Source organism: Malaya genurostris, chromosome 2, assembly GCF_030247185.1.
Source record: "Malaya genurostris strain Urasoe2022 chromosome 2, Malgen_1.1, whole genome shotgun sequence".
NCBI classification, from domain to species: domain Eukaryota; kingdom Metazoa; phylum Arthropoda; class Insecta; order Diptera; family Culicidae; genus Malaya; species Malaya genurostris.
Window position 1 is genome coordinate 270,236,981 of NC_080571.1, and position 12,437 is coordinate 270,249,417.

At 36.7% G+C, this 12,437-nt stretch overlaps 1 protein-coding gene across 1 annotated transcript; it reads right to left on the bottom strand.

The window, feature by feature from the left end:
• Positions 1-2,773: 2,773 nt before the first annotated feature.
• Positions 2,774-11,707, bottom strand: LOC131429998 (endocuticle structural glycoprotein ABD-4-like). The gene is made up of 3 exons (XM_058594599.1): positions 11,543-11,707; positions 3,745-3,866; positions 2,774-3,335 (listed from the first exon to the last, which is right to left on the bottom strand). The coding sequence occupies exons 1-3, from the start codon at positions 11,549-11,551 to the stop codon at positions 3,065-3,067; spliced, it is 402 nt and encodes a 133-aa protein (XP_058450582.1). The 5' UTR covers positions 11,552-11,707; the 3' UTR covers positions 2,774-3,064.
• Positions 11,708-12,437: the final 730 nt, after the last annotated feature.

Sequence of the window (12,437 nt, forward strand, 5' to 3'; positions counted from 1 at the left end):
TTCAGAAAGGTTTTCTTCCGTTCGACTTCGTTTACTTTTATAATTTGCAATTACAAAGTTTTCAATTACGAATCTTTATTTAGAGAAAATGTAATGGGGATAAGTACTACACTTGGCATTTTTTAATATTAATCCGTCACTGCTGGATGTCAGATCTGGAAGAAGTTGAATAGCCAATGATGAAATAGTATCATTCCAAAAGTTTTCCAAAACGCAGCTGCCATATATAAACTCTTACATTGTTGGGTAAATAAGAAAATTTTCTGAAGTGATTTTTGGACAAAAAAATCATCGATCACGAAACCCACTGCAGAAAAGTTCAGTGCTTTTTTTTTGCAAACGCGATTCTCACTGAAACTGATTCCATATGGCAAAAAAATCAGTTATGAAAAATTCCCTAGCGAACATTCTGCTGGATGATATTTGAGAAAAAAAAATTCGCACATTGAATATATCGGAAATGCTTCTTGAACAGAAAATTTTTGGGCAATTAATTCTCATAGTCGTTGAATCTCAACCCAATGCAGAATAAAGCTTGCTTCATTTAGAATTGGAACAAACTTTTGCTCATATTGTGGCGCTCCTGGTGGACGGATTTGGAAGTTCTTAGCGCCCACGTGTCGGCAATTTTGTCAGCTTCACGTATGATTTTTGACATTCCGCAAATCGACTGTACTTTGTAAACAATCAACATTACACAAGTTATTTGGAAAATTCATTGTGGTCTGCATCTAGGCTAGCTAAACAGCTGAAATTGCCCAGATATACGGTATGGCGCGTTATCAAACGGTATAAGGAAATATGGTCGACGATTCGGAAGCCTTAAGCCAATCGTCGGAGTGGAACTGTCGACCGGAAACTGCGTGGTAAGATTTTGAAGACGATTAAGAGGAATCCTAATCTGTCGGACCGTGAATTGGCCAGAAAATTTGGTGCTGCCCATAGTACCGTGAAGAGAACTCGACTCCGGGAAGGAATCAAGTCGTATCGAGCCAGCAAACAGCCAAATCGAATCATAAAACAGAATAGTGTGGTCAAAATTCGTGCTCGGAAACTATATGACCAGGTGCTGACCAAGTTCGACGGGTGTCTTCTGATGGACGATGAAATCTATGTCAAGGCTGACTTCGGGCAAATCTCGGGTCAAAAATTTTACTTGGCAACGGCTCGGGGAGATGTTCCAGCCAAATTTAAATTTGGTTTTGCCGACAAATTTGCAAGAAAATTTATGATTTGGCAAGGCATTTGCAGCTGTGGCAAAAAATTGAAAGTTTTCGTTATAAATAAGACAATGACATCGGAACTATACCAAAAAGAGTCTCTCCAAAAACGAATTTTGCCTTTCATTCGATTCCACGACCATCCCGTAATGTTTTGGCCAGATTTGGAAATCTGTCATTACAGCAAAGTCGTTCAAGAATGTTGTACAGAGAAAGGGGTCCAGTTTGTTCCGAAAAACCTTAACCCACCCAACTGCCCCCAATTCCGCCCTATTGAGAAATACTGGGCAATCAAGAAGAGGAGACTAAAGGCAAAGGGAAAGGTTGTCAAAGACATCAATCAGATGACGACCTGGTGGAATAAGATAGCTAAAACGATGGACGAAGAAGGTGTGCGCCGCCTAATGAGCCGTGTTATGGGAAAAATCGAGAATTCCTTCGAAACCGTGACGGATAATTTTATCCGTATTTTTTCTTAAAAGTATGAAGAAAACGTTACATTTGTGTAAAAAAGATCTTGAATTCAATAATAAATAACTGAAATACAGGCAATTGTCTTTGCTCCAATTCTATCTGAAGCAAGCTTTACATGATGAATTAATTCGCCGATGAAGAAAAAATGAGCCTTTCTGAAAATGAATTACTCAGCAATATCGTGGTGGTGGAGAAACTTCATTAAAAAAGCAGCAAGTGCTGTGATTAACAATGATAATTATAATAATTATAATGATAGTAAAAATAATCACAGAGCATGTTATGCGACCGATTAAAAATATTGACCAATTAATTTGAATATCGTATGCAAAAGTAACAGGAGCACAAGTTATTGCTTCGCCCATTCAAACGCGCCAAGCGCATGCGCAGCGTTTGAGTGTTACAGTTATGATTACAATGCTGCGCTCCTGTTACTTCTATGAATCGAATTCATGCTAAATAGTGTTTTCTGGGTTAAATCTGAATAGTGCAGTGCAATCAGTCCGCTGGAATTAAAACATTCTTCTGTCACTGTTTGGAATATGGAAATAATATTGTTGTTCAGATTGACTACCCAAGTGCATCAATAATATTGCTGTCATTATTTCTCAGTTGCAATTCAGTTGAGAATTCCGTAGAATTCACTTCGGTGTCGAACTGACTCCTAAAGAAAATTCAGCATTGAAATATCATCGGAGACTCTTCTCCCTTTCGATTATCTCTTTAGCGATATTTCTGTGGGTGAAAATTCGTCATTAAGTTTCGCTGACACAAAAAATGATTTGTGAACTTCAAGGTTCTGAGTTTTGTGGATACTTGTTTCATGAATGAGAATCTCGGAAGTGATTTTTTTAGTCACTGAGTTTTTTTTCAGAAAATCTCTTCAACTGATTTTTTCACGAGTGACACTAAAATGAACTTTTTCTGATCATGATTTGCCTAACACTGTTTTTCCACGAATATTCTCCGATTTCGAGGAAATGGATTGAATGGTTGAAGACATTCAAACTATGGTTGAAATAATTTGTACAACTATTCGATATGGCCAAGATTTGTGATAAGGAAAGAACAACAGTAGCTTTCATTTGCGTTTTTTATTAACGCCTTTGAACTATGTGGTTATGTGCACTATTGTATATGTATATTTACTAGAACATTTGGCAACAAAGCTTGAACACGAAATTCCATTTTTCCGAATATCTTCATAACAAAACGGTTTACTGGTATTGTTTACAACAGCAATACTTATCCTATCAACAAACTACAAAACAATTGAGTATTAGTCATTGCGGGTCGTCGAGGTCCTTCATATCATGTCCGATGCGGTGTCTGGCAGTAATCAGCACTAGAGTCTTGGGTTTCCAAACGGACTAACGTCTCCGGTTGGCCGGTGGTAGACTGGCCAGGTAGTCAAGGGCCTTCTGGATTTGCGGGGGAATCGGCGGCGGTGTTGGCAGATGATCACCCTGGGGCTGGAAACCATTCTCGTCATCGGCGGCGTAGTTCAGTGTGATAACCTGACCGTCGGGTGCGGTGTAAGTGACCGAACCGGCCGCCACGATGACATCGCTGGTGTCTGGACTGCTGGCACGTTTCAACGTTCCCTGCTCCTGACCACGAATTCCGTTGGCCGTTTCGTAGCTGAAATGGACGGATGAGAAATGAAGCATTTTAGTGGGTCACTTGAAGCCGTGAACAAGTTTCTATCCGACAATTAACAACACTAATCGTCTTAACTGGTATCTAATTATACCACTTTGTTCCGCCGACCGCGATACGATAATCACCGGCTTAAGCAACCGACACTTTGAATGAAAACAATAGATCATTTGGTAGTTTGCCGTGGTAATTAAACCTCACAGATTGGAAGCCGCCTCTCGTAAGTTGTCGCGGATTTTTTTTTCGTGTGCCCAATAGTGAAGATGATTAAGATAGCATATAGTAAGTTGCACCTTCCTTTATCTGGAGACATACAGACAATCGTCATTAACTCGCACTTTCAGCTACCGATGGTGCTAAAGATTTTCTTTGGTTTACTGCGTATGCGTACCTGTACTGATAAGACCCGTCCGGCTCGATGTTGGTGTCTTGAGAAACGATTTCTGACTCCGCCTCGGTTCGTTGAGGTGCCGCGATGCAGGCCGCGATGCACGCTGCCAGTATTAGTAGCTCCTGCAAGTAGTGGAAGATAGTGGTTTGAACTTTGCATACGGTTTAGCTTTGCTGCAAATTGGCCAATTTTGTGTAGATTCAAGTACACGCCTCGGTTAAAATAACGCAGCAAACAGAATTGACGGTTGACGCGACTCTTTAATTAACACGTTTGTTATTTGATTAATATTTCTCGCATTCAGGTGAATTGATTTATGATGGTTCGGTGTGGACACAGTGGCAAACAGATGAACTTGAATTTGAATTGCCAGTATGAGAGTTTAGATTTGCGAACTGAAATTATATGTGTATTGTTTAGCTGCATGATTCATTTCAGACATTTTAGACTCTTGGAAAACATACTCAAGACAACAAAAAATTGTCTATGTAACACTTCAAATTCAATAAGGTCGATTCCACAAATTAGTGGACAAAGCAAAGCGCATCGTCTTGACATCTTATGAGGCGGAATATACTAATGAATTGACTTGTCAGAAGTAGTTGAATTGGTTCAATATTGGTATGCCGAATGCCGAAATTCGATGAAAACGAGACCTCTCGTCACGAAAGGTTGAAACAGTGCACACAGAAAAAAATAATGAAATTTACACGACATGTAAATCAATAGTGATATGGAAAAGACTTCGGTTGAATCGAAAGTTTGATTGCAAACGGTCATCGATGTAATACTAAATTGGATTGCATTGAAATTTCCATGAAAAGAACTGTATCTTTCAATTAACGCTCAGTTTTACGTTTAAATTATATTGAAACATACAGAAGTAACTTTAGGATTAATTTTCTGCTCCAAATATGTGCATGAAAATAGATGTAAATTCACAAAATATTTTTATCTCTGAAAGCACGATTTTTGAAACGGCTCAAAGAAGAGATATTTCCGATGCACAATACTTCAAAATAATATCTAGTGAGAAACGGGTGTACTTTTTTCCATTAGCTACTGTCATAAATCAAATAAACATAGATTTCCCAGTGTAATAGTAATATAGTTGAGCAACCCGTGACACTAAAAGCACCGTCTGGCGGAGAATGGGTGCGTAAATGCTCCTAAAATGCATGCAAAAAGTTGCCTGCGCATTTAACACAACCACAGTAGCTAATGGAAAAAAGTACACCCGTTTGTCACTAGAGGTGCTGTTAGTGTCACCGTACATTGAGAAATCTATGTTTATTTGATTTATGTATATATATATATATATATATATATATATATATATATATATATATATATATATATATATATATATATATATATATGCATATATATATATATATATATATATATATATATATATATATATATATATATATATATATATATATATATATATATATATATATATATATATATATATATATATATATATATATATATGTATATATATATATATATAGAGAGAGACATCGTTAGATAAAATTTTAATTTCGGAGAAGTGCTGTTTCCAAATCTGGGAATTTCATAATTTTTATTATTGGATTTAGAGGGATTTAGAGATTAATTGGTAAATTATTGTTGGTCGAAATGTATTTTATTTATATATTTCCTCATGTTTTATCACCTAAATCAAATCTGTATGTGAATTGCTAATTTCAAGCTTCATCCGAGATTTTCAAGTATATAGGACAGTTTTTAATACTACGTTTGAAAACAACATGTGAATAATCATTTTCCCTCAGATTCGTAAGGTTTCATCATCTTCATTCGTTCAAACTCAGGTATCATAAATTGAAAAAAATCAACAAAGAATATTCTGAATACATGGGATATGTGAAAAGAATCACCATTCTACTAGCTCATGATAAAAACGTCATTTCTAGCGAGGTAACGCAAACTAAAGACTCTCCCAGAAAGTATGGACGCAACCAAAAACCGCTGCAATTTAGCAAAAGTTCAGAATCTGTCAATTTTTATGGCTGCGTCTTATTGTTTACATTCTTCTCTAACCACTTGTGCAGTTGTTTATTCGTTTTCATTAGTTTGTTTCGAAATGCGTGGACTTTCAGCAGAACAACGTCGAAAAATTGTGTACAAATGTTGCACAGAACGCGGACTGTCACTGAGCAAGATAGCAGGAAGTTCGGTGAGGATAACATCTTTGAGGATAAACCGAAAACGGGTCGAAAAAAGATCCTGCTAACCCCCAGTTGGATAAACGTATAGTGAAGGCGTTCGAGCAAAAGAAAGAGGTTTCAGTTCGGGATGTGGAGAAAAAAGTGGGCACTTCGAAGTCAAATGTTCTTCGTGCTAAAGAACGTTTGAATCTTCGAACCAAGAGGCAGAAAAAACCAAAACGTAGTGCGAAACAAGAAGCATCGATCAGGCCGAGGGTTCGAAAGCTGTACAATACGATTCTTGCTGGAAATTTGAACTGCATAATCATGGACGACGAAACCTACGTGAAACTCGATTACAAATCCTTGCCGGGACCACAATATTATACGGTGCGAGAAGGGCAAGTGTTAAACCAATCCGAGACATCGATTGAAGTCGAAAAATTTGGTGCGAAAGCTATGGTCTGGCAAGCAATTTTTGGCTGCGGTAAGATTTCGAAACTCTTCATCACCACTGCTTCAATGAACAGCGAAATATACATCAAGGAATGTTTACAAAAACGACTTCTACCCAGGATCCTTTTGTCTTCTGGCAAGATTTTGCTTCTTGCCACTACTCGAAATCAACGGTAGAATGGTGTACTACCAAAAATGTCACTTTCGTCCCAAAAGACATGAATCCACCAAATTGCTCACAACTTCGACCAATTGAGGAATTTTGGGCATTAACGAAGACACGTCTTAGGAAACATGTCTCGGCAGCCGAAACCATTCAACAGTTCGAAAAAAGATTGGAAAAAAGTGTCAAAACTGGTCGCCAAGGAGTCCGTACGGAATTTAATGAGGAACGTTCGCAAGAAGGCGCGCCAGCTAGTCTACAATGGCTAAGTAGCAAATGTTGAGAATAATATTCTGTTGTTGTAGTCTAATATTACCATATATCGAATAAAATTTGAATATCTAACACTTGTGAATTATCTACAGCGAAATCAAAGTGCGTCCATACTCTCTGGGACAGTCTTTAGGAAGAACAAGAAGAAGAGTATAAATATTATAATATAAATATTTGGAGTAATTGAAGATAAAACGGCCTTATAAGTAGTGGTATATATATTATGGTTTTGTTTTATGGTTAGGAGAGGTGAAAAAAAACTCAATTCCAGGTGTGGAATTCAGTTCACTCCCTGTAGGGCTACCGTAGCCCCTGGTTAAATTAATTTTGGAGGTACAGAAAAACTACAGTAAAAAATTGAATTTCACATGTGAGCTAATTCCTCATACGATGCAATTCATAAAGACTTAATCTTCTAAACGACGGAAAATTTCATTTGTAATGATTTAATGTTGGATTAGCATGAATTTTACTGTAAGATGAAATGGAGGCTACCACGTTTGGCATAAAGCCGTTTGGCATAATATCGTTTGGCATAACGACATTTGGCATAATGGTTATTTGGCATAATGGTTAATTGGCATAATGGTTAATTGGCATAATGGTTATTTGGCATAATGGTCATTTGGCATAACAGATGCTGGTTAATAGAAATTGTTCTAATTTACTGCAATTTTAAAGGTCTAATGCGGCTACGCCTCATCGTTTTTAATGATCTGTTGTCCGATCTCGCACTCGCGGCCTTCGGACGTCTCGACCTGAATCATCTATGACGAACAGAATATTGTGCTAGCACTAAGTGAGTTGCTTGTATAAAATGATAGTGTGCTATTTAAAATATAAAAAATATGTAATTATGCTATTTCACCTAATATTATTGAAATATTTGGACCGAATATAAAATTCACATATTTCGTTCGAGTTTTCCTTGCACAACATAACTCGATCGAAACGCAAACGAAAATTTACAAATCCAATTACTATTATGACAAATGGCATTATGCCAAATGACCATTATACCAAAAGACCATTATGCCAAATAACCGTTATGCCAAATAACCATTATGCCAAATAGCATTATGCCAAACGGGTCGCCCCCGATGAAATGTGTATCAGTCGCTTCGAGTTTTCGCGTCGCTAAAACAGCAGTATTGAACATCTAGGTTATTAGGCAAGGAAAAAATATGAAAGAATTTTAATAAAATTTCTTTGGTATGCGCCCGTTTTAACAGCAAAAGGTTTTGTTGTGTACCTATCATTTTTCACCACAATTATTAAAAGATGGTTTGTCGAGAGATACGGAAAAAACAATATAATAACTTCAAATGCGAAAACGAATTAAGATTCACTCTTTTACGAAATGGAAATCTAAGGAGACTTCTTAAGCTCCATAATAAATCTCCGAAAACATTTCCTGCTTTCAGAGAAGTAAATCTTCTACTACTTCTTAGTAAAAGCTCTAAAATTTACTCAGCTCTATGAAAGTATACACAATTTTAATTTGATAGTTGTGAGCCTCATTGAAAGCGATGTATCAAAGAAATATATGAACCAATCGATTATATTTAATTAGGTCAACTATTAAGAAACTTGAAATGAGGGTAGTTTTCACTATTCTGGTAAAAATTCTTGAGCCCGATATAAATCCAGTAAAAGATCAATTTATCATCAATTTTCTTTTATTATTTAGCCATCTGGAAACACTAAAGTCTTTGTAAGAATTATATCTCGAATCAATGAGAATTTAATGTTTTTACCTTTTTTTATATATATAAAAAATAGGTATAGAATTCGCTCAAACTTTCGAAAAATTATCCGAGGCCCGGAGGGCCGAATGTCATATACCAATCGATTCAGCTCGACGAACTGAGCAAATGTCTGTCTGTGTGTGTGTCTGTATGTGTGTTGTCAACTAAGAGGTCGAGATCTCAGAGATGGCTGGACCGATTTCGATCAAGCTAGTCGCAAATGAAAGGTCTCCCCGTCACCCAAAACGCTATTGAATGGTTTTGAGATAGGATGTTTACTTTTTGAGTTATACAGAGTTTTATGTCAAAATTTTCAGTTTTTCGACAGTATCTGTCACAATTGACCTTGAAAACAGAATATATTTTCAGACTTAGATTCCGCACGGTAATACCTATTCAACAAGCCATAGATTGCTAAAATCCGTCCATTTTTAACGGAGATATCAATATTTTTGTGTAAACGACTTTTCCCCTTATTCCAGCAGTAGAAGTTTTGAGCGCTGTATGACAAAGAAATGCTTGGGAGCAACGGAAAACACGATTTTTATACTGTGACATACAATTGTTTCTAAGTGCCCAAAAGACTGTGTACAGCATCCTTTTTCATGACAATTTGCCTTGGACCGATTTTAGCACGGTTCGTTTTTGGCAACATAATCGTTCGAATATGGCATTTATAAACCAGATGATATCAGCATTCTCGAGTTGAAAGTAATTCCATAATTATATTGATTTAAACTACTTACAGCAATAAAAGCTGGAAGAACATAACTTCCATATACCATACGACTCAGTTCGTCGAGATCAGCAAATGCATGTGTGACAAATAATTTCACTCAATTTTTTCGGAGATGGCTAAACCGTTTTCTACAAACTCAGATTCATATGAAAACTAGTATACTTCCAAATTTGGATCCGACTTCTGATTTCGGAACCACAGGATGACATGTGAAACGAAATTAAAATAATGCAATTCATTTTTCTCGTAGATGGCTGAACCGATCTAAGATTCAAATGAAATCTAAGAATCATCTATGATTCAAATGAGAGGTCTTAAAATCCTATAAAAATTAGTCAGATCCGATTTCTGGTTTAGGAGATACAGGGCGATTAGTATAAAAATGTCCATTTCACATGAATTATTCAGGTTTATCGGGTTTGCAAATTTGGATAGTCGATTACCAAATAAATTTATTTCAGTTTAAGCGGTATTCTTTTTTGGATTCGGAATGTACCCCCAAATTTAAATTCGCGCTACGATTTCTCAAAGATGTCTACACACTCCTCAGGTGAATTTATCTGATTTCGGCCACACCGATCTTAGAACTCCGGATCCAGTTTCGAATCGTTTCTCAAAGTTTAATCATTTTTTCAAAAAGGCCAAATCGAACTTCAAAAACAAAAATTCAAATTAAAGGACTTAAGGTCCCATACAAAATTGGTGAATTTTATCCGATTCTGGAATTACAGATGATGAGTTTTTAAAATTCATACCGATATAGAAGATGTAAATTGTTTGGCGTATTAATTTATTTTGGGTTATGCTAGTTCCTGAATACCAGCTCTGGAAGTACCATAAATAATGACGAAAAACTCTAAAGTGGAACTTACTTCGACATCTCATGGAATGTTCAATCGAATGTCACACGTTAAGATTGAAATTCGATACGATTTGCAGATTCGAAATTACAGGGTGATTAAAATCTCAATTTGCCGTTTGAAACGACGATAATAATAATAATGTCATGAGAACTAAAACACCTAAGAATATCCATGCAAAAAAACACATGCAGATTGATAAAAAAAAAGGTATCATCTCACTGCTAGGTGGATTAATCACGTTTTATCGAATCAATTTGAATTTCGTCTTGACCAATAAACTTCTGAACAAGTTGTTATTGTAACTAACATAATAAATGCGAATACAACCTCTGGTTTATTCACTGGATTTGCTCTTCTGGACTTTGGAAATCACTCTCTGATCATCCAAATCTACCCGGTTATCATAAATCTTAATCGTGTGAGGAAGTCTTTTGGCCACGGGTTGAGAGCTGTGCGTGATATGCAAGTGCTTACGAAAAAGCTTAAAATTTTCTTTGATTACCTGACAAATCGGAAACCTTCTTCGAATACACTAAACTAAATTAATAGTATAGAGTTTCTTTTCTTAATCCAAGTAATACTAATGTAATCAAATTAAATGATTCATCATATAGAATCATATAGAAGAAATCTAGACAAGTTATTATCTCACCAGGAATAAATAGCTTCAAATTGTACAAAGTAGTGAAACCGATCTTGTAGCGTCTTCCTTGGTTCAGTACAAATGGATTGCACAAACTCACAAATAACAAGAACAACAATAACAAGATATCGGACTCGTTTTACAGAACGGTGAAGCTAAGCGATATGAAAGTTTGTTGATGGAATATAATTGCGTTATCATGAAATGAAACTTACTACTAGGTTGAACCCGCGGACAATATCGTGGCAGTAGTGCTATATTTCATTTGATTGATAGAACGATTCCAGGATACAAGTTCCTCGGTTTGTCAAGCAAACTGTAGCTGCGCACCTTAAAATAGATGCGGCATTTTTTCTTATATCACCATATCAATAATTAAACGGATCTGAGTGAGTTCTTTCAGAAATAAATGCAGTCTATTCTGAAGCATTGACTTTTCTGGATCGATTTAAAAAGTGTGATCCGATCAATTCTTTCACAGCGAAGGTTGGTTCAGGAAGTCTAGTTGATTGTGATGGGAAATGAAATGTAGTAATTCACATAAGAAACGGCAAACGATAATAAGGAACTCTTGCAACATGTTTTTTTAAACAACAAAAATTTGCTTGGAGCAAACATATACTTCCATTTCAAACATCCGCGCTTTTCTTACAACTGTCACAAGCCTCAAAAAAGCATTCCGGTTCTCCAAATGAAACCAATATTTGCTGTGGTTCCATATTACAGAGCGGTTACTTACAATTTTCATTGTTTTGATGGCACAACTTTAAATGGATCACTGCAAAAAATCTTCTTCCACCACTGTATGGCACGACCGTAGCTAGCTTTCCCTGCTTCCCAGCCGAACCCCGGGATCACGACTGCACTCTTTCCAACACGAGATGGTAATGAAATCTAATGAAAATGTAGAACTTCACCGACTGTATTTATAGACAAGTGCAAGTTCTCAGCCACCGGCCCCCCAACCGAACATCTCCGCCCCGGGGTTTGTTTTTATTACCGTATACCCACCGGAATATACTATATCATGATAAACAGAAGCCACGCGACCCGTCATCTCTCTCTCTATCGGAACCCTACAGCGCTGCATCTGCATCTGTTCATCCATCACGTAATATAATATACAAATGTAACCATTTCGAGACAAATTTCCATACATCAAACGAACGGTGCTATTCCGCGAATGATTGAGCGATCGCGCGCTACTTCTCTGCTAACCTGTCGTTCGTCAGTCTCTAAAGGAAAGGAAAAATTAACTGTCACCTATTTTACATTCTGTCTAGCGTTGTTCAGTTCAGTTCTGTAAATGGCACGAAATTTGACAAATCGAAATTTTTATCTGGATGTGTTCATCTCTTTGACGCATTGAAATCTCTATAACAGGATTGAAAGCTCCACACCGTCGCGCTCCAGTCGTAGGATACAAACATTTATTTTTGTTGTGCACAGTAAATTTTAACTAGTGGGCAAAATTAGCTAAAAATAAACAAAATCGTCATCAGATTGGTCATTTCATTGTGGGACAGCCTCATTTTCGTTAGATTTAAAATTAACTTTTTGAAGGAAGGTGTGTTGATGTTTATGCTCATTTGCGTTCGTTTGACCCATCGGTGGCAGATTTAGCGATTTTGTTC